This window comes from Ambystoma mexicanum, chromosome 3q, assembly GCF_040938575.1.
Source record: "Ambystoma mexicanum isolate Mex_15411 chromosome 3q, UKY_AmexF1_1, whole genome shotgun sequence".
NCBI classification, from domain to species: Eukaryota; Metazoa; Chordata; class Amphibia; order Caudata; family Ambystomatidae; genus Ambystoma; species Ambystoma mexicanum.
In genome coordinates this window covers 925,992,933-926,016,847 of record NC_090926.1, presented here as the reverse complement: position 1 = coordinate 926,016,847, position 23,915 = coordinate 925,992,933, and the positions used below count along the sequence as shown (strand labels likewise).

General features: G+C 43.9%; 1 protein-coding gene across 1 annotated transcript in view; it reads left to right on the top strand.

Moving 5' to 3' along the window:
* LOC138583119 (ATP-binding cassette sub-family A member 9-like) overlaps positions 1-23,915 on the top strand; it is a 2,601,648-nt gene that overhangs the window by 1,003,906 nt on the left and 1,573,827 nt on the right. Inside the window, exons 14-15 of the mRNA XM_069655079.1 lie at positions 22,229-22,348; positions 22,944-23,082. Of these exons, the coding sequence (XP_069511180.1) occupies positions 22,229-22,348; positions 22,944-23,082 (259 nt within the window). The remainder of the gene's footprint in view (positions 1-22,228; positions 22,349-22,943; positions 23,083-23,915) is intronic.

The window sequence follows — 23,915 nt, the reverse complement described above, 5'->3', positions numbered from 1 at the left end:
TGAAAGAGGTAGAGATGAGCAGGGCTTTGAGCAGTTTCCAGAATTTCAGGAGGTCCGGCTCAAATCTGAGAGGGGAATGGAGGCTGTTCCAAAGGTAGGCACTAGCCCCAGAGAGATCTTCCCGCACTCTCTGCTTATATTTAAAAAATAACAATTACAAAATATACCTTGAATGTATTTCATGAACAGATACTTAAATGTATACATACAACCTATTATTTGGTGCTTAACTGTCCATGTGGGTGGGATCAGACTGATCTGCAAAATGAATGCTTCTTCTCTGTGAAAGGTCAGTGAGCTAGAATGGGCTTGTAGGCTCTCCTTAGTGTAAGAAATTCCACAGATTTGAACCATGGCTCTCACACTCTTGTTAATGTTATTTCATTGAGATTTTTGCATACTTTAGTGTGTACTTTACATAATCTACATAAAACGTTTAAATGATTACATTATATTTTGTGTTAATAGATTCTGAATAGTACAAAAGTCATATACGTTACAATACTATGGCCACAAACAACTGTTTGTATAGTTAACAAAATGTCCACAAAAATACTTAAGATATAAAGACAGTGTTTATAATAAGGAAAAGTCAATAATCTGTAAACAAAAATGACATGTATTACAATAATACATACATGTCATTAACATACACATGTTTCACTACTGTAACAACATTTTTCTTTCCTATAGGTGAAACATCAGCATTAATACAGGATGAAAATCCAACTGAGCGAAATATTGATGAAAAGAAAAAACATAAAAATCATCATAAATCATGCAACTACAATATACTGTACTAACACATGAAAACATTTACAACAAATATGTGTGAAGAGAAGAAAAGTAAAACCAAATTGTCTCTTGTCCAAGAAAAGTTAAATACAATTAACTTTTGTAAAAACCAATTTAATATAACAATAAAATTAAAAAAGCATTGCTGTTTATAAAAACAAATTGTTCTTTTTTTATTTGATTATGTGCATTTTCAACAAACACAAAACACAATTGTCGTTTGACCCAAAACTAAAAACACACTTGTCTTTTTTAACAAAAATTAAAACATCCAATAAAAGTAAAATAAAAGTTGTTCCTTTGTTATTTAATTTCTGCTGAAAAACACACGCATCCAAAAAATATGTAAAAGAAAAAATCTTAAGGCAAAATACCACAAACATTCCTCCAAAAAGCAAAACAAAAACAAAACTGAAACGAAAAGCAAACACATAATTAGTGAAGAGCAAATTGTAGAAACAGTTTTCTTGCAATGCAAGTGCAATACACAGATATTATTGCAACTGTACCAACTATTGATAATGTTACTGGAGAACTGGTGAACATCAAGTCAATAGGGAAGCAACAATGTTCTGTAAACTTACCAGAGACACTATTAGAGTCCAACTTGAAAAAGAACTATAACACTGTGAGTGTATTTTAACATATAATAATTAGAGGTAAAATGGGTTAGAACTTAAAATTTGAAATGTGTTACTTGAAAACAATAAAAGCAAATATTAAAATCATGCAAACAATTAGCTCCCTTTGAAATTGAATTGGTAAACAATAAAACAAGTTAGTAATTATTTAACATAACAAATAACTATGTATTCATTATTTCTATGTTGTTCTTATTTTAAACAGTCTTCCCCCTTCAGTCTCTACAAATCCTTTAACAGATTTAAAAGAAACAACTGAAAATAGTTTGATATGTCTTAATACTCCCAATGTTAATCTACGTATTTTTTCAGAACATTTGCCAATATCGCCAAATAAGTATTTCTGAGGAGTCATAACCGGGGGAACTTGTGTTATTTCCTCCAGTAATTCCGCCACTTCTCCCCAGAACCCCGCCACCACCGGACATCTCCAATACATATGGAAGGCATCAGCCTGAGGTGAATCGCATTTAGGGCAGGAATCGGAGGCCCCCGGCACAAACCTAGCAACCTTGGAGGGTGTATAATGTAACCTATTTAGGATCTTAAATTGAATCAGTCTCAAACCAGAGTTAAGCGAGACGTTTTTAGTAAGCATGCAATACCTTGCCCATTTGTCCTCCTCAATTGGTGTCTGTAGGTCTGCCTCCCACCTCTCCCTGACGCGGCTAAGTGTAGGCGTATGGGCCTGAACCATGGTGTATAACCTGGAGATCCCCAAGCCTTTGGTAGTTGTTACTAACTGTATACACGGATGACCAACCGGTTCATCCGGAAACATCGGCCATCGCTTAATAAATGCAGACCTCATACGGTAGTATTGGAGAGTTTTAAGTGGTCCATCTCCCAGTGCCCTCAGGAACAACTTCAAATCCGCAAACTTTCCCTCCACAAACATATCACCTACTTTCATCTCCCCATCAGGGTCCCACGATTCTCGTATACCAGTATCATGCGTGGGAGGCAAGCCCGGAAAGTTCCAAAGAGGGACCTCCGGGTTATAGGGTGTCTCAATCTTCAGCCTTTTGAATATCGCCTCCCATGCCCCTACAGTGGAGCTCACAGGGTTATAATCACAAGTATCTCTATACTTGGTGTCGAAAAGGACAGATTGTATATTTGTGGGGTGTGTGGTACGTTTCTCTATCCATGCATGTGGTGTGCTTTCTGGGGACTCGTACCAGTGTTTTGCAAACTGAGCCTGGGAAACATAATAGTACAGCTCAAAGTCAGGGGCAGCTATGCCCCCCATGGAATATGGTTCCGTCATTTTTTCCCAGCTTATTCTAGCCGTTTTTCCGCCCCAGACAAATGTGACAGCCATAGTACGGAGTTTGGTGAAAAAGATTCTGCCTGGCCATATGGGGATGTTGACAAAAAGGTACAGTAACTTGGGAAGGATCACCATTTTAAGGACCGCGACTCTACCTGCCAGCGAGAGAGGGAGGCGCCCCCACATCTGGAGTTTCGCGCCTACGTTACGCAGTACAGTCTCATGATTGTCGGTGTACAACGTGTGTTTGTCTCTAGATACCAGAACCCCCAAGTATCTGATGTGGTGCTCTGACCATCTAAGCCCTCCAGTGGTGGGGGGCCTAACAGTGGCCGGGGTAAGTGGAAAGATCTCAGACTTGGTTTTGTTTATGGTGTACCCGGAGTATGCTGCAAACTCCTGTATCTCTTCCATTATAGGTGTCAAATTCACCTCGGGTTCTTTGATATATAGTAATGTATCATCCGCATAGAGTGAAACCAGCTGGGTGGACCCCTTCATCAAAATCCCTCGGTGTGAATGTCTCAGTCTGACTGCGGCCGCCATTGGTTCAATGGTTAAGGCAAACAGAAGGGGCGAGAATGGGCATCCCTGTCTGGTACCCCTGCCCAAAAGGAACATATCAGAGATGGTTTTATTGGTTAATACTCGTGCACCAGGTTTAGTATATAGTAACCGAACATAGTTTATAAAATTGGGGCCCATCCCGAACGCCTCAAGAACCGCAAGAAGGTAGACCCACGAGACAGAGTCGAATGCCTTTTCTGCATCGAGGGCTATAGCCACCGCGCTTTTACCCGGATCTATCTGTGCCATAATGCCAAAAAGTCTGCGCAGATTCAGGGCGGTGGACCTCGTGGGAATAAACCCATTCTGATCAGGGTGGACAAGGGTGGGAACAGCTGGGAGAAGTCGGTTCGCTAGGACTTTCGCAAATATTTTTGCATCTGTGTTTATAAGTGACAGGGGTCTATATGACGAAACGTCCTGTGGTGGTCGTCCCGGCTTGGGGAGGACCGTTATTACAGCTTCCCTCATGGTTGGAGGAAGGATTTTATTTTCAAGAGCCTCCTCCCACACCTGTATTAATATAGGGACAAGTTCCTCGCGGAACTCTTTGTAAAATTCGGCCCCAATTCCATCCGACCCAGGGGCCCTGCCTGACGAAAGCCCCTTGATTGCTTCCGTGACCTCGTCTGGGGTTATCGGTAGGTCCATGGTGAGGCGTTCCTCCTCAGTGAGCTTAGGGAGTGAGAGGGCCTCTAAATATGACCTAATTTCCGGGAGTGACTTCAAATCTTTGTTTGAATAGAGGTGTTTATAGAAGTTTGAAAATTCCCCATTTATCTCTGCGTCAGTGAGGCGTACATCGCCTTGTGCTGTATGAATACTGGTGATCAGGGTGGGTTGTCTACCCTGCTTAAGTAAATTGGAAAGGGTTCTACCCGCCTTATTTCCCTCCCCATATCTGCGAGCTCGTATGGGTGCTGCGATATATTGCACCTCTCTGCCGGCCAATTTGTTAAACTCTAGCAGGTGTACTTGTATGTCTCCCAATATGTCTTTATTTTGGGTACGTGTGAATTCAGCTTCCAACCTATCTAGTTTGGACTCAACCTCAGTTAACTCGGTTCTCACCCTTTTAAGCATACCAGCAGACCTGGATATCAACACTCCCCTCAACCAAACCTTAAAGGATTCCCATACTGTTGAAATCTTATCAACCGATCCCACATTGTTCACCAGATACTCCACAATTTCAACATGCAATGTCTCAATTTCCCCGGGGTCTGAGAGCATTCCACCGGGCATCCTCCACCTTCTGGCGGGTGCGGGAACATTCTGGAGCAATAGGTTCAACAACACTGGGGAATGGTCTGTCATAGTGCGTGGAAGAATCTCACATCCCTTCAGCGCCGTCATCATTGATGAAGAGAGCAGCCAGTAATCAATTCTAGATTCAGAGTCGTGGACTGAAGAGTAAAATGTGTATCGTTTACCATCAGGATGTAGCTCCCTCCAAGAATCCACTAACAGTAGTTGAGACAGGATGTGTGTGAGAGTCTGGGCGGCTTTGCTGGGAGCTCTAACAGCCTTAGAGGCCCTGTCTAGGCTAGGGTCAAGGACCAGATTAAAATCTCCACCCCAGATTATCTTTGAAGTTTCAAGCGAAACAATTATCTGATAGAGTTCCAGGTAAAATGCAGGGTCGTCGACATTGGGCCCATACGTGTTGACTAGAAGAAGGCGCAGGGAGGAGATTGCCCCCCAAACCAAAACATACCTCCCCAGCTGGTCCACCCTGTGGCCCTCCGGCCTAAACCCCAGTCCTGGATGTATGAGTGTGATGACCCCCCTGGACTGAGACGAATAGTCTGTGTAGTATCTAAGGGATCCCCATCTAGGCAATATGCGCATATTATCGGTCCCCACCATGTGAGTTTCCTGTAACATCAGTATCTGGGGATTGTGTCTGGTGATGTAGTTATCAATCTTTTTCACTTTCATATGATTATTTAGCCCCCGAACATTCCATGTTAAAAGTTTAACCTTCAGACCCTCGCCTGGACATTATAAGGAAGCGTCTGTCATTGCCATGAGCAGGAGTTCTATAGTATTCATACACTTTGCTCGGTACCGGTACAAGTGTGACCACATTTTTCCATTTCAAATCATAGATACCAACTTTGTGCCACAGTAGGGCTGATCCAGTCCTGTAACGTCCAATCCCAACTCCCCTTCCCACCCCCCCACCCTCATTGTCACCCCCAACTTGACAATGGATCAAACCAAACTCGTGGAACCTTCCGAGGGTAGCCATGTTGCTTCACATGGCCGCCGACTGGGTCCCAGCCTCCACCTGCTCGTAGTGTCTGGACCAATAAGTGTTACTCATCTTCTTAATTACATCCCTCGAGCCCCTTATGTTATATCTGCATTTGTCACATGCGATCATAATCCCCCTTCAGTCCGCCGGTCTGGGCCTGTTGTTTTGCGCCGGCCTGCCCCCCTTGGGAGGTAGAGGTATAGAGGTTTCGATGTAGTGTGTAGCCTCAGCCGGGGATTCAAAAAAATGCGCCCTGCCTGCATGCTGGATCCGCATCTTGGCAGGAAATATGAGAGCATATGGGATTTGACGGTTTCGCAGGAGCTTTTTAACGGGCTCGTAGGATCTCCTGTCTGCCTGCACCCCGGCAGAGAAGTCAGGATATATATGAATGCGATTTTCCTCGAATTGAAGTGTTCCTTTCTCTCTTGCTCTGCGTAGGATTGTGTCCCTATCTCTGTAGTTCAGGAGTTTTGCAATAATAGTGCGTGGCGGGGCACCCGGTTTAGGAGCCGGGGCCAAAGTGCGATGCGCCCTTTCGACCAGAAAGTGATCTGAAAATGCCTCTCGCCCAAATAATGTTGTCAGTAGCTCCTCCAATTGTCGCTCCATCTGGCTTTTCCCAAAGGATTCAGAAACCCCCACCACACGGATGTTGTTCCTCCTTGATCTAGATTCGAGATCCTCGCACTTGTTTTGCAGTTTGGCCAAGTCTCCTTTGATCTGGGCGATATCTCGGGTGTGGTGTGTGATGGTATCTTCATTGGAACTTATTCTGTTTTCAACCTCTGTGACACGTGAACTTTCCTTCTCCACTCTGGCCTTAAGTGAGCCCATGGTGGAGACAATGTCATCCAATTTCGTATTAATAGAAAGGAAGCCACTCTGAACTATTTTTGTTAATTTATCAACGTGATCGCCAGGTTCAGGGTTCGAGGTCACCTCAGTGGAAGAATGGAGCTCCTCAACCGTAGCAGTGTTTTGACTTCCCGTGTATGCGTCCATCGGGCCCCTCTTCTTGCCTGCCGGGGTTTTGGAGCCCCTTGCCGCCTTGGATGGTTCCCCCATAATAATATCCGCTATATTGGCTGTGTCGATGGAGTGGTCTCACCCTCGTGCTGTGTGTATGAAACGGGACGGGATGAGGTGATTCACCCCCGACTCCTGAGGGAAGCCACCCAATATGTCTGAAGGACCGTCCCCAAACCCGCTGTGGAACGGCGGTGCCAACTCGTGATCCTGTAGGTGTATGTTAACCCCTCCGGCCCCCGAAAGTTATTTCACCGGGAGATGGCTGCGAGCCGAAAATGTAGGAGCGCCGGGTGGGTCCACCTCACCTTATTCGGATGTGAGCCGCTCCCGGGGGACCTCCGTCAGGCGGGCTATGGCGTATGCAATTCCCTCCTTCAGCCGGGAACCCGCCAAAATGATCAGCCCGGCCGCTGGACCCACCGGAGCTCCAAGCGCGGCGTCGCTCTAGGATGGGTGTCCAACCGGTCGCGGGGTCAAGTCTTCCAGGACCGCTCCCCCAGCAGCAAGCTCAGCAGCGCGATCCCAGCACGGAGAGCGGGCGCCGGAATGGGCCTCAGGCTCCTCCCCCACGCGGCCTCTCCGAGCGCCAAAGCCGCGGCTCTCGAGTGAACCGCCCCGGTATCCGACTCCGGGCCTCGACCGCCGCAGGGGCCGGTTAATGTTCGGGCCGGAACAGCTCCGACCTCCCCGGTCACCGGCAAACAGGAGTTGCAGGGGATGGTCTCGAGTACTTGGGCCAGCGATGCCTGTGTCCTGGGTACGCTAGGCAGGTCCAAGACGGATTTATTCCAACAGGATTTGTCAGTGGAGCGGGAGCTCAGCAATCAGGCGGCCATTTGCAGCGTGCGCAACAGCGCCCCCTTAATACTCCCAATGTTAATTCCAAGACTGCCTGTACCACACCTCATCAATTACATTTACCATGTCAAACACCTACAATGAACACATTAACATTAATAAAAAATCAGTCTAAAAATGACACCTTTTTCAACAGTGTGGGTGCATTTAAAGGCCCCAAACAGAAGTCCCTTTCATATGAATAGCAATATTGTAAACACTGAAACAAAACCGGCCTGGCCTTTGTTTTGCTTTTTCAAGTAAAATGAAAGAGCCATGTTGAAAGGGGCCTAACTATCTTTACCAATGGATAAGCAGAATTTTAATTTACAAAAGAAGGAGTAACCAAAGATCCCTGTCAGATGAAAAACAGGATTTTTACACATGTAAAACAAAAAAAAAAAAGGCTTGCACATGTGTGTGCAAATAAAAACGGTTTGAAAAAGTAAAAATGGAAAAAATATCCCTGCTCACAGAAAATAATTTCAGGAAAACAAAACATGATGTGTGGGTTGACAAAGAGCAATGTATATTATGTTTCACCCGCAAAACTCCAGTGACATTTGAAGAGCCACTTTGTCTTCATGAAAAAAATTTCAGCCCAAGGCAGACCCTTTTGCTGGTTGTAGGCAAAGCTTCACAAGGAAAACTCCCACTCCCAGCCTGGATGTCACATCTCCCATCTAATGACCAACTGCAATAAAAATGTCCTGTCCTGCTAAAGGTGTCGATATTTAGTGTTCTCCAGACCTGCTGGCTCTGAAAGCAAAAGGTACCCTTGGCTGGCGCATGACTAATATGTGTGAAAATAGGGCCACTTCCAACACAAAGGAGATTGAACAAAATAATAAAAATTGTGTGCACAGGCTGACTCAGTGAAAACAGATGGCCGGAAGCATGAGCAGTACCATTTGTCCGACATGAAGATTCACAATTTATTTAAAAGGACTATTTTCATTTAGGCCTTTTTCTCAGCCATCATAAGGCAGATGGGTTTAATCTATGTACCATTTTATATATGTAATTTCCATGCGACTTTGGGGATATAAAATTAATCTTCCTGTGACTCTGGGAACTGTAATGGCGAGCTAAATTAGGTTTCTGGCGGATCTGAACATGTTCCAAATGTGAGAGTTGGTGAGTTAGTGGAAAATGAAATTAGGGCTATGCTTAATAACTTGCATAGTTATAACTGTTGTGATTTTTATGGAAACGGCAGAAAGATGCCACATGGCCGTCCTACATGATACTGATTTGGGGGGGTTGATTTATCTAATTCCCCAAGATTAGCTGATAAAGAAAATTTGTTTAGTCTGGCAGTTGCTAGTTAAATTATGAAGTTGTGATACATAACTAGTTTTTGCCAAAAAGTTGAAAGGAGAACATAGGATGATGCCAAATGGGAATTGCCATATGTTGCTCCCGACCCCTAAACCAATCCTGACTTGGAGGCTGGGTTGGGGAGTAGAGAGAAGGGTAACTGTCTAGTCCTAGTGTCAGGAATTATTGCAGGGCACCTGCCCAAGATTATAAAATTGGTGGTGTCATTGCTGCTATATAAGGGGGACTGCACTAGGTCAAAGGACAGAAAAAGGAGAAAGACAGGAGGACAGAGAGAAGAGACAGACCACCAGGAAGGCTGCTGAAACTTACCATCTGGCAGCTGTGAGGTAACCCCAGAGGAAATTGCTGAGAGTGCATCTGGGTGGAGCGGTCTATCTCTAGGAAGGCCTCAAAGCTGACTGGGTTCTATGGTGGAGAGTGGGAGGCCATCTGTGAGAGTGGAGTGACCAGACCCCTGCTCCATCTTTCCTGAGATGCAGCAGGCTTTCCTAAACCTTAAACAGAGAATTTCTATGTAAGTAGAACTGAGCTCTGGGAAACCAAAAGTGGGGGGATCTGCTTGTCTTGAATCCTTTCCCTTTATAGTGGGCGTGGGGCAAACCTGTGTTGATTCTTAGCCTGTTTAACCAAAAATATTAATTACTTCCCCATTTGGCCGAACACTACAGGGTGAATTTTGTTAAAATTTGAAATTAACAAACCTCACTTCCCAGTGTTCACTGAAAACTAAAGCCTATAATTTAATTGGGTAATTTGTGTTGTCCAGCTGACCCCAACTTCTTTAAGGAAAGGGGTGTTTTTGTTCTTAAATCAATGCAACCTTTTTATCTAGCTTCCCCAAAACAGGCCTTTCAATGGGGAGCTCTGAAATCCAAAATTCCCCAAAGCATTCCAATTTTTCTGTCTGATTTCCCAACATAGACCAAAGCAAGGGGGGGGGTCTGAAAAACAAACCGATAAATCACCCTGTGGAACAACATATTTTGGAGTCCACTTGGTTGGACCACTTTCGATCTATGTATTTCTGTGGACACAAAGAAAGTGCAGCCCATTACGGGGAGTTTCAAACTGTTGGACCGACTCACCCTGGAAGAAATGTGTTTGTTATTATCGAGGCAAAGGCGGCTTAAATCTCACAGGGCAGATGGGGTGCCAAATGATTTATTCATAGACGAGCAAGAAGTCTGGACTCCAGTTCCGGCACAGTTCTTTAATACATTGATAGCTAATGGCTATGACCACCAGGTTGGGTTGGCACAGCAGCACTATTGTGCCCATCTTTAAAAAAGGAAACATATTGTATCCCTGTGCCTACTGACCCGTGATGCTCCCGGATGGTACATCCAAGATCTTTGCAGGACTGCTTCTTAAAAGACTTGAGACATGGGCCGAGGATAATAAAATACTGTCAGACACACATCACACTTTTAGATCAGTGATTGGCATGATCTTCCAGGGTCTTAACCTGTTTTTGATATTTGCTAAGTATGGCAAGACAATGGGGGTTGCGGTCTACGTGGCCTTTATGGATCTGAGTTCAGTCTTTGAGCACATGGACAGGAACTTCCTATGGACAACGTTGCAGGGTCGGGGAGTACTGGTGCTCCTTTTACGAGCTATCATAGCCCTTTATGAGGATTTCAGGGTGAGGGTCCATTGTAGTATGGGGTGTGAGCTATGTGAGTAAATTAAGGTGGGAAAAGGGGTACACCAGAGGTGTGTCTTTGGCCCCCCTTTTATTTAATTCATACACTAACTCCTTTAAAGAATTTCTGCTCATCCTTCGGTCAGGTGTACCAAGATGTAAAGGGAGGAGACTTCCGGTGCTTAGTTATGTGAATGACATGGTTCTAATTGCTACCATGCCTATGTCACTGACGTCGTTGGTTAATGGGTGTAGAACATTTATGGCGGACAAGGGTTTAAAGCGAGTGCAAAAAAATGTAAGCTAATGTGTCTTCCTAGGAAATCAATGTAGCTGCCAAGGATCCATCTAGATGGACAGCTAATGGAGGAAAGAGCTTTGATTTTCTCGGGTGGAGAGTCAATGATAGATTAAGTCGGATTGACCATCTATCTAAACTAGCGATAAAAATGAGACTGACCAGAGGAGGGATATTCAGAGCGGTCAAAAACCTGTTGCATTCCTCACCATACCTAATGCTGACTATATATGAGGGGAAAGCAGTGGCAGTGGAGGCAGATGGGTGCGAGATATGGGATCACACTGACCCGAAAGTGCTGTAAACTACAGAAAATGGTATACAGTCTTTATATCAAATATTGTATATTGAATCCCACATATATCTAAACTTATATCTTGAAAACCTTTATATCGAATATATTTAGGGTGGGGTAAAGGGTTACATTTTTTGGGAAAACGCTTGGGATTGGTTTTTAGAGGTCAAACGGCGGTTTGGGAATGGCACCCTCCACAAAAAAATAAATGCATTCAATATTAAGGTTTTCGAGATATATGGGCATTCAGTATAAAATATCTCAGTAGAAAGACATGTAAGTGCAGAAAATATGTTTAAAAAAAGCTTTTCTCTGTTCTCCAGTCTACTTTGAGCTACTTACCCCATTTGGAGATTAGGCAGCCCTATATATGGACGTTAGGTCCTCTTTTGGCATACTACGTGGACCAAAAGGGGTAATAGCTCAACAAGGGATCTGATTAAGAATCTGTTTGCATTTAGCAGCTGGGTAAAAATTGAATGGTCGAAACACATGTCAGCGGAACTCTACTCTAAGAGTATTTGATACTATCACTGATTAATCTGTGTTGCGCAACCTAACTATACAACATAACTATCTTGTAAAGAGGACAAGCATGGAGCATTAACCTCAACTGATAGCGAATGAAAACAAGTTGGAAACAGAATCAATTCCCCCGGCCGTTAGGCAGTCCTGCCCATCAGCACAGCCCTACTTCAACTTCCAAGGGCATTTTCCTTAAAGTATGCTTCCTCTTGGGCTTTCTGAATTTGTCTCGAGATCCAGGGCCCTCAAGTGATCTAGCCTCAGCCTAGTCCACTTGAGGATCGTGGGGAGCGTCCATTAGCTAAGCCGGTTCCTCCTCCGAGCCGATAGCGTAGCGCTGATTCTGGTGTTGAAAGAGTATTTTACAGGGGAAGCTCTTGATATAAAGATAATTTCTGCCCCAAAACTTCACATGCTCCTTCCTTCTTGCTGCAAGCATAATCCGTTATTTTAGTTGGAAATAGTGTACTCTCCCTAGCACGTCTGGTAGTAGGTTGTAGGTTGTGACGTTGTTGGGTCGAAGAGTAAACTCAGTGCTTTCTGTCCAATTCCATCCCTGCAGAATCTGAGAGGCCCAATAAAGACTGAAACAAGTCCCAGACACCTGCCAATTCCTTGTCCTGTATTTGCCGGGGTATTCCACGTATACAGATGTTGTTTCTTCTTGATCTGTTTTCTAAATCCTCTTGTTTTGCCCAGATAATTTCCAACTGTTCTTCGATTCATACTATCCTATTAGCTAGCTCAGCATATTCATGCGCCTGTTCACACACCATATTCCCCACATCAATTATTCGAGATTCTAGTCCTGGCAGGTGCAAATTCACGTCTGTGATTGATTTGACCAAGTTCTATTTCGTGGATTTTATTTCCGCAGTGAGATCTTGCTTTAGAGTAGCGAGCATATCCAGAAGGTCTTGCTTCGTAATTGTAGGATCCAAGTGGGCTGCCTTTGGAGGCGATGGGCGGACTCGAGTTTCCTGTGTGCATTTTCCTGTGTCCTGCATTCCTAATAGGGATTTAATATCACCTGCTTTGGGCTTCGACCCCGCTTTGGGCATTGCATGCAGGCTAGGTGATCCCTTAAACATCTGCCAACCTGCCAGCCCATTTCAGCTCACCAGTGGCCCAATTCCCAGCCGCAGGTGTTCTGTGGCACCCCTTTGGAGTTATGCTCTGGAGTTAAATTGGGTGCAAGGTTAATGAGTCACCTGCGTGGCCAGTCTGATCCCCGTGCAAATTTGTAGATGTGTTATAGCTCACAAATTAGATGATGGCTTTGGGGCCCAGGGCTGTGCTTCATACCTTTGCTCAGCCTGATTGAAGCTAGCGACTAAGCTCCCTGTGCCAGGTTGTGCTCGTCTTGCCCCGTTTATTTTGTTGGAGCTGAGAAAGGTTCTGGGCAATAGCTCCTTCAATACAGAAAGCTTCAGTCTATCTCTGTAGGAGTCTGGTTTTCGGGAGGTTGGAGTTCTCTGTGGGCTTGCACTGCAGCAGTACACCCTGCTGCTGCACACCAATGGCACACTTCTAGCCGCGCATCAGGCACCCCAAACGCGCTTCAAGGAAAACAGCATGCACACCACTGCAGATCATCACGCGCCCCTTCTCCCCTGTATGGGTCAGTGCGGGATCAACTGGCTTCCCGATGTGACGTGCAGTCAGGTTCCAGGCAGCCACACTTCACTAGCGGGTCCCGGCGCCCGGTACCACTAGGGAAGGACTGCTCCTCCTCCGCCGACAATGCTTGTCAATCCACTGTGGTGCAAGCTCTCTCGATCCAGCATCCCTGCCCACCTAGCTCTTCTCACTGACATCGTGCACAGGGACCAGGGATCCCACTGCCCCTCTGCTGTCACACGCTGATCTCCCGGCGATCCCAGGGCGAGTTCCACCTTTCCACTGTGGAGACCAGGTCAGATCGCAGTGGGTGCCGCATACAGCAACAAGACGACTGCCATTTATCTCAGGCCGCTGTGCAGTCCCGCTGATTTCCACTACACAAACGGTATGTTATCTGTCAGCACACCTCATTCTGCTGGAACGCCCTGGACTTAAATGCTTAATTGGCTTTTATTGTTTCTTTTTGCTCATATCAAACACTAAATAGAGGAGATTAAGGTGCCGATTGACGGAGCCTATGGCGGGCACATCTTCATCAGGTGCCACCTGGCCACGCCCCCTTGAATTCTCTATTTTGTTGGTTAACTTGGAGCTGTCAGCAGGGAGTATCTGCATTTGGATTAGATCGCTGTTTATGAGGGTTTGTGTGTGCTGTGGTGGGGAGTGTGTAGAGTTCTCTTATTTTGTTCTAATATTCTGCTTTCTAAGTAGATTTGTTGTTTTATTTTTGTTGTTTATTTATATCATCTAGCTCGTCTGAACCATGTTTTTTGTCTGGACTTCTAAACACAGTTCTCCCCTTTGTCCCAAGTTCCCTGCTTTCTCTCTTGAGCTTGCCTAGTTCTAAGTTAGACCATTTTGTGATTTTGGCTGGTAGTTTATTTTTTCTGTGACGCTGGTTCTAGTTTGTATTTGTTTTTTTACAACTTCATTGAGATGGCCTGGAGAATGATTCCTAGGCACTTTGAGTTAGGTTTGTTGGTCTGGGTTCTAAAAACTGTCTTTGTGGTTCTCTTTATTTATTAACCTCAGAGATCACCACAGTGTTGGTTGCAAATGAGTGCCCTTAAGACTATCATAGGAGTTAGGTAAATTGATTTCACCTGTAATTAAGTAGTGGGCTATCCAGAATTGGTAGGTCATCTCTTGAGGTGGGGATGACATCTATGTACCATGTAAACAGGACGTAAAGTGAGCATCTGTTTGTGGGTGTACATAGGAATATTCTATTGGTAGACCAAGTAACATTCCGGCCACAGGCTTAGGTATTATGTGATCAAAATCGTATTGTTTTCAATCAGAGGTTCACTGAGGAATTCTAGTCATTGTTGTAGAAAGTGGGTTATAATGAACTGCTTACAAAATTCTGTAGATTAACCTGGGGAATGCATTGGGGGTCTCCCAACTGTCTCACTCCTTGCATGCTATAAATCACACAGGATACACCGCTCCTAATTGCAACATGGAAGTCAGTTGGTTGTGTTGGGAGTTTCTGCTAGCACAAATTGGTGGAATGTATAAGACATCCCATCCTGGAAGCACAGTATTGGTTTTATGCATATTTAAGTTCTTTCAACATCATACACATATTTCCTGTTCTCTTCTCAAGTTGAAGTGATGATAGGGTGTTATTATGAAATCCCCTGCCTGGAATTTGGGGCAAATGTTAATTATTGTGAAGCTCAGAGCTTGGGCGCCTCTGTACTATGGTCAGTTCTACAGATTTTAAAGTGTGAGTATTTAACTTTTTTTTAAGGCTGGGAGTTAAATGATTTTTTTAATGGGAGTTCCTAATAGAATTTTTTATAAGCAAGTAAAAAATGTTTGACTGTAAAACCGTGTTTTTCTAATAAACATTTCCTTTCACCTGTTTATTCATGCGCATTAAGATACATGTTTACCTCTTCTTACCCTGCAGTAATAATTGTAGTTTCTTTGTTACTACCTATTTTTCTTTTTTAGTGGTATTTGCCTATTTTTAGCTTTAAAGGGCAGACTATGGTCTGTATGTTTTTTTTTTTTAAATTGGTCATCTGTTCATTCAATGAAATGTTGTATTGCGCATGCATCGATGTGTGACTATCTTATAAATAAAGGTTATAAAAAAAATAATTGGTCATCTACAAAGATTGTCATCGAGCAGAACATTCCCCTTATCTGTAGGTATTGGAAACCAGAACAAAATGGACAGTGGACAGCCTGCACATCTAAGTTATTTTCACAATAGAGTTTTGTTTTTGCTATTCAAACCCAAAGGTCCTCATCTGATAGGTCCTTTATTATTGTGCATATTTAATTATAATTTCAGTGAGAGAATATCAGCACGGTTCGTGCCTTACAGGCATTTCCATTGCACAGGGAAATGGAGGGTATTGTTTGTTCCAGTACAACGGCAACTATATTATAATAGCAGGTCCCGATTTCTCATTTTCTAGTGTTTAGTTGTGTGTGATTCTGGGCCTGGAGGCAGTGTGGGGAGTATGCGATTACCTACTCCACTATGGCATAATGAGCACTTGTTGGAACATCAACGAGGTGAAGTTAAAGCACAACAACAGGGAGGAGTGGACAAATTGACAGAGAGAGGATCCCTTAGGTATGAACATGCAGTGAGCGCTGTGGAAGAAAGTGAGATTGACAATGGGCTTGTGGTCAGTAGACTAAGGACCCTGAAATTGAGAGGTGGCAAGATGCCAGTAAGCAATCCGCTGAAAATTGGTAAACGATCTCCCGTGTGACAGAAATACTTTCGCCTTGAAATACTGTGGTTCATCTGTGACCTCAGCACACTGTCAACTTGTGGTTGCGCGTCTAGGTGGCCTCACTATAAACACAGACATCAGACGAGTTTTCAAGAAAGCAGGAAGATCAAGAAATAAGTGTGTGGATGCCTCAACCCCACAACTGTTAGTGAACCATGGAGCAGGCTGGAGACTTCTTTTAGAACTTTTGAGAACTTTGATAGACTTATATTTGCTGTTTATTTTTTGATGGGTGAATTATATTTCTATTTCAACCTTTATAAATACCTAAAAGAAATCCATTACAACCATGCTGCTGTTGTCATAACTTTTGTGAAAAGTAATTGTAATTGGTTATTAATAGCGTGCGTAATACCTAGAGGTTTCTAAACGCGGACCTGGGGATCGAACCTGTGTTGCCTCTGCGTCGTCTTGCTTCCAAGGGCGCATTGCCCCTGAGCTATCCTCCCGAGTCGGTTTCATGGCAATGCCCACCTCTCTCCTTAGTTCTGGGTGTTCAGGGATATACTCATTCATCAGCAACCCAACCTTGCATGTGTACTTTATTTTTAGAGATAATTAGCATTGTGTAAGGGTATTTTTAAAAATTATTTTATTTAAAGTGCATATGGCTAACCAATAAGCCTTTTGCACTATCACATGTAATAACACAAATATAAAAACAATCAACATATTTACACAATAGATAATACAAAAATAGTCCTTTATTATAACATAGAAATAATGCATTCAAAGAAATACTTTTGAAAATGAATATACCCCCATAATGAAAATACCCGAAAATACCTATAAAATTGTGCCTAATCATACAATTCAAGCAATTGGCGTGCTCTTTCCCTAGCGGCCGCAGTGTCCCCTGCCTGCCTCCTTCACACCCAGAGGCAGCAGGTGAGTGCACCCCCCCCAGGACCCTCCTGGGCCCTGGGGAACAACATCTCTGCCTGTGTGGCTGACTCCCTGCCCCCGATCGCCATCCTGCTTCCCCTGCCTTTTTCCCGCGTCCCTTCTCCCTCCTCCCGCCTCCTGGCCCACCCCCTCCCGTGATTGGTGGAGCCTGACTCCTCGTTGGGCCTAGCGGCAACAGTGCCCCCTGACTGCCTCCTTCACACCCAGAGGGCAGCAGGTGAGTGCACCCCCCCCCCCAGGACCCTCCTGGGCCCTGGGGAGCAACATCTCGGCCTGTGTGGCTGACTCCCTGCCCCCGATCGCCATCCTGCTTCCCCTGCCTTTTTCCCGCGTCCCTCCTCCCGCCTCCTGGCCCACCCCCTCCCGTGATTGGTGGAGCCTGACTCCTCGTTGGGCCTAGCGGCCGCAATGCCCCCTGCCTGCCTCCTTCACACCCAGAGGCAGCAGGCTTTTGTGGCTGACCCCATATCCAGAGGCCTTTCTGATCCCCCAGCAGCCCGCTCCCACTCCGCACCCTCTTCCTTCTCTCCCTTCCCTCCCGCCTCCCAACCCGCTCAGGCCCGTTCTCATTGGTCCTCTCACCCTTCATCACTGGTCCTCCCAGGGCAGCCCTCTGCCCGTGCAGCCCCCGGCTAAGGGCCCCAAGGCCAAGGGCGGCTCCAACAGAGGCGGCTCCAGGAAGTGTCAGCAGGTGTCCGCAAGGGGATGCCAAGGAAGCCAGCAGCCAACAGAGACCAACAAAAACCGTGAGTGTGGCATGGGTGGGTAGTAGAGCAATCACTCTACTCCAGAAAACCCCTGCCACTCTATCTTACCTACCAATAACATAGAGTGCCATAATACTTCCATGCCCACTCTTAGATAGAATTGTGAACATTGGCCTGCGTCGCATCTAGATTGAATTGTGATTCTTAGCATGTCCACTCTTAGATAGAATTGTGAATGTTAGCATGCCCACTCTTAGATAGAATTGTGAACATTGGCCTGCGTCGCATCTAGATGGAATTGTGAATATTAGCATGTCCACACTTAGAGACAGAATTGTGATTGTTAGCATGTCCACACCTAGACAGAATTGTGAATATTGGACTGCGTTGCTTCTAGATGGAACTTTGAATGTTAGCATGTCCACACCTAGACAGAGTTGTGAATATTAGCATATCCACACTTGGACAGAATTGTGAGTATTAGCATGGCCACAGTTGGACAGAATTGTGAATATTGGCCTGCGTTGCATCTAGATAGGACTTTGAATATTAGCATGTCCACACCTAGACAGAATTGTGAATATTAGCATGTCCACACCCAGACAGAATTGTGAATATTAGCATGTCCACACTTGCTAGTCCACACTCAGACAGAATTGTGAATACTAGCATGTCCACTCTTAGACAGAATTGTGAATATTGGCCTGCGTTGCATCTAGATAGGACCTTGAATGTTAGCATGTCCACACTTAGACAGAAAGGTGAATATTAGCATGTCCACACTTAGACAGAATTGTGAATGTTGGGGCAGACTAGAGTACGCAGGGCGGACCCGAGCGCGCAGGGTGGGCCGGAATGCATGAGTGCATGGAGCGGACCGGAATGTATAGAGCAAACTGGGGTGCATGGAGTAGATAGGAGTGCATGGAACGGACAGGAGCGCATAGAATTGCGTGACGTGTATACTATGGTCTGAAATGCAGATAACGTTTGAAAGAGCATATAACCCATCATATCACACCATCATGCTTACTCTCTCCTTTACATCACCACTCAACTAGGACACAGGGATACTATGACACCATTCGGTATAACTGTTCTCATATCAACATCCGCCGCTCACTCCACATCATTCTAAGTAAACACTGCTGGTTACACACCCCCCAGCCAGGCGTTCTCCTCAGGCCTAACGCAGCCACATCCGATCTGGATAAATCCTGCCAGAACGAACACATACTCCTGACCTCTCAACCATCACACCTACTGCTAGAAAGCAGCTATTACATGGATACCGCACGAGCTGCACACATACCCGGTGCTCACACGCACCTTTTGACCCTCTCTACTCCCTCTACTGATATGAACTTCGGTTCCCAAGGGCGTTCAACCTACCAGCGCCTTCAGACCATACCAATGGTATATAAGGCGCTATATAAATGCAAAATAACATAACATAACATAACATGTGACACAATGCTGCTGTAATAACTAAGGATTCAGCCGAATGAATTGTGGCTCAAAACCGGTCAGAGCCAAAATCCTCAAATCTCTTTAGAAGATCCTCATATCCCTTATGATAGTATTAATTCAATCATGCACATCTCGTTAAATGTGTCTAGTGGGTTCAATATCATTACCACACAGCCAACATAATCGATTCTCTTTAGGAATGCCTTTCCATGCCCCAGAATATTCCAACACAGGTAAGCTATTCAATCTCAAGTAGAGAATGTAACGTCTCAAGACAGGGCTACGTATTTTAGTAAGTTAACTACTAGGCTTATCGGGTGGAAATACTGAGTAGTAAATCACACATACTTTTTTTTAGTAACAAATGTCTCCATTGTATGCGTACAGTCACAAACCACTTTCTTAGATTCCAGCTTAGAATAAAATGAAAATACATCATCTTCAGAGGGAATCTCCAGCCCTATTGCGTCTAAAAGTTGCTTGCTGTAGCCACCAAATCTGCTTGGGCTTCATTGTCAACTCTAAAAGACTTATACTGAAAACAAAGTGCCAGTAATGAGGATTTCTTGTTCGAAGCCCAATTCATTTTTGCATAAAGTTTAGTACAGGCCATACTCCACAGAGAGCACAGCGAGGGTAATCCCAGCTCCAGTCTCAATGCTTCCACTGGCATCGAGTTCGGTAAGCCTAATAATGACCGTAACAGCTTGCCCTTTCTAGCCACTTCACTAAGCGTTCTGAAGGAAGTACTCCAAGAAAATATAGTATAGTTGGGATAATACCCTTTTTGTATACTTCCAGGAGGCCCTCAGCAGAGCCACCACCATTCTTGTGAATGAAATTCTTAATGAGATGCTAATTTCTTATTGTTTCCTTTCGGCATAAAAGAGCATAGTGGGAGGATTCTTAAGTGGTACCCCATCCTCCAGGGAAAGGAAGCACAGCAATGTTTACTTTTACCTATAAGCATGATCTTAGTCTTCTTCTGATTGATTTGTAATCCATATGAAGCTGGCCACTAAAAAAGGGTGTCCATTGAACACTGCAATCCTAGAGGTGTTTGGTCGACTGGTAAATGCTCTTCACGTCAAGATTAGGAGGAACATTATGAGCGGCCCGCAAAGCTTCATCCAAGTCGGCCACTTAAAGATTATACAGAAACGGGCACAAGACGCATCCTTGCTTTAAGCCGGTGTTAGTAAGGAAGGAAGTAGATATATCATCCTTGCTTTAAGCCGGTGTTAGTAAGGAAGGAAGTAGATATATTACCTTCCTGAGGTAGTCTAATTAAAACTGAAGTATTAGTATATAACTGAGATATGAAATAAAGCAAGGTGTTGCTAATGCTCCAACGCTTCAGTTTTTGCCAGAGTTGAGGGTGTGATACACAGTCAAAGGCTGCCAAATAATCAACAAAGCATAAGTATAGGCAGCAGTCTGCATGTCTATACGTATCTGCAATCAACCATTGAAGAGCCCAAAGGCTGTGTATCATGCTGCACAACTTCCTAAAGCCTGTCTGTTGTGGTTTAATTAAGTTTCTAGACTTGGCACAGCTATTTAAGTGTTTGAGCAATATGGTAGAAAACATCTTTCCACTGGAATATAGCATCACTAGTAATCGGTAATTACTGGGATCAGGGCAGGTTCCTTTTTATGGGCAGGGATCAGCATTGATTCACACCAAATCCATAGTATCTCCCTGCTACTAACAATTAAAGAGAAAAGGATAAGTATTATTTGAGCCCAAAGGAAAGGATGTTTTTTCATAACAATATTAGCAATGCCATCTGGGCCGATGCCCTGGACCCGTCAATCTTGTCAATTATTCCCAGGATATCCTGCAAGTCGAAGACCAGAAAGCCAGACTCACCTGGAAAACTAAATGCAGGGTCCTTCAAGGGGCTTATGCCATAATCCCGATACAGTTTTTTAATATAACAGCCCCAGATGGCTTCAGGTAACCAGAGATTTCTTTAGGAGATTCGTCTGCCAAGTAAGTGCGGTACAAATGCTAGAACCTCCTGGAGTCGTGCATTTTAATACGCCTGAAAATCAACCTCCAATTGGAGTTATTCAATTTGCATTTGTACCAATAAAGCCAATTCTTAAATCTGGTTTTGGAGTGTTACAATCCTAATAACTTTACCCTATTGAGTAATAAACGTAGATCTTTTTATTGCACAAATAGTGGCAAGAAGTATGCTTTTTTAACATTGTACAAAGTGACTGTTTTTTTCCGAATCGAATGGAGCAAAAAAAGTTTTATTGAAGAGCCTAAATCCCCAAGAGTCAGCTGTAGTAAAGCCATGGGAGAAAGACCACAGTTATCTAGTACAGATTAATAGTTATGGTGTTAACATCAGACCAAATGATTCTAGAACCCTTGGCGTTAATGGACACAGGAGTAATAAAACAATCACATAGAAAGAGCTTTTACAGTATTACGTGATGACTCAACTGGTGAGACCCTACCACTGTTTGGTGTTGTGATCTGTCTGGACAAAAGCATTGAGGCTGCATCTAAAACCCAGTAAACTAACATGCCGGAAACATCTTAGCCTTTATAGCTCATTCAACAGACTTTTTAGGAACGTTTAGGAATACCTGAAGACATTATGACTAATGCCCCATCTAACATAAGAGTAATGCTGAAGGCAACAATGACAGAGTCCCCGATAGGAAAACACACATTGTGATTCTGGTTCTCATTCTTAGGCATTCAGGAATCTCAGCCGCATACATGTATCTGTTTACATCTTCAATATCTAAAATGTGTATGGAAAAGTACAGCTAAGCTTAAAGTAGAATGATTTTTAATATCTATGACTATTCTCCAGAAAAATGCTATCACATATACAAAATCGAATTATGTGGGTCCATAAGAATTATTTCCAAAGATCATTTGAAAAGATTAAGTCAGTCTAAAATTGAATTATTTTATTCAGACTCAGGCAACTCAAATATGATTGGAGATCTTCAGAGATGCTTAGAGAGTCATTTGTGCACTGAAAGGAACATGCAGCTATTACCTCCAGAGAGCCGCTCGCAATTCCACCTACACTAAGCATTCATTTTCCGTTTCACCCAAACTCACCATTTATTTCCCCTTCGCCAGGAGACTTAAAAGTGGCAAAGAATCAGAACCTGTGAAAAAGGGGACATCAGTCTCTCCCTGATAAATTCTCACAGTTACATTAGTTCCTTTTGTCGTAGTTATTAACATTCTCTTGTTCTTTCTACTGTAGGTTCAATGCATCTTGAATGGCTTGGATATTACCAATATTCAAGATACACGAGCAGCCAATCTGAGCGGTGGGCAAAAAAGGAAACTGACTCTCGGAATTGCCTTATTACGAAACCCAAAGGTAAAATGCTATTACTTTGCTGGCTAACACGTTGGTTTAATTATTTCTAGGTCAATGATGCCTGTCAAGTGGGGGTTGGGGGTGTGCTTAGTGTCTGATCTGCCTACTTAGTTCTTACATGATTTAGAGTGGACTGCCAATTTTTACAACTTGACCACTCCACTATGTCAAAGTGCCACAGGAAACGACTGTATGTCTTCTGTAGAGTGAGATGACGGCCAAGTGGCTCCTCAGCTCTGAAAGAATTGAGAACACATTGCACAAAGATACTGGTGTAGATTTAAGTGGAGACAATTTATGTCTTATTTTCTAAAAAGAAGAGGATCTTATGTGTGTTTAAGGTACAGGTGAAAGTAATGGCAAATGGAGACCATTCTAACATTAGTCTGTGGTCCATTCACGCAGAATGCTCGTTATTCAACCACAGAGTGTGCAATGTAGCAATGGAATCAGATATTCTTTTTTGAAAACCTCAAGTATCACAAAAAAAATAAGGTGTTCCGGGCATTAACCTCTCTTTATATAAGTAGAAAGTGGGTAACTTGCTGAAGATATATAATTAAAAGAGCATCTGTATCTGTTCTCATGAGTGTAGATCCTTCTGCTTGATGAGCCAACTGCAGGCCTAGACCCCTGCTCTCGACACCATGTATGGACCCTCCTAAAAGAGCGAAAAGCCGATCGTGTCACCCTGTTCAGCACCCAGTTCATGGACGAAGCCGACATCCTGGCGGGTCAGTCAAAGATACATTTACTAGCACATTTGCTTAAACATGTGATTTTATTTAGATGTTTAGCTTTGTCATGAATTGTGCTAAGTTAGGTGCTGTGTAGGGTGTATAAGGGGTATATAGAGTAATTAACATCTCTCAGTAATGATCTGGACATCAGCATAGTGCAGGCCTTCTTATCATGATCATCAGTAACACAACCATGTACATTTTCTTGCATGCTCTTGGATGATGTATTATGTTTCGAGTTGTGTTGTAATTTGACAGAAAAGGAAGCGGTGCAACATATAGTTAGAGGTGCACTCAAATTGTATAAACATGTAAATAGGGAATGCCTGTGCGTACAATGGGGATAATTTTGAAATTAGCATAGTGCCAAATGAAAGTGTAAGAGCAACAATTCATTCTTTTACACCTTCATTGTGCACTTCAGTTCATTTTTGTTCCCTCACAAGAGGTAGGAGGGGCACAAAGCAGGGTTTGCATCTCTGATGTGCTTACCTCTTCCGCATTGGATGAGCACCACGTTTTACGCCTGCATGAGATTTTCATGAATGTGCAAAACAAATTGATTCCTTGGAAATCCGCCTCAGATTAGCACCTGCTACTGGAAATCGATTAGTAAATGTTGCCTGCAAAGTGTAATGTACAGGCAGTGTTTACTTTTTTGTACAAAGCAGAGAGCAAAACTGTATAGTAAAGTAAGTTTGCCTTGTTCCAGTCTTCAGTTTTAACCTAGGTTTTGGAAATGTTTAAAAGTTCATTCAGGAATGGCCATCAAGGGGCGCACCGATGGACACCTCCACTGTGTGAGCTCTGTCCCACGGTCCCTAAAA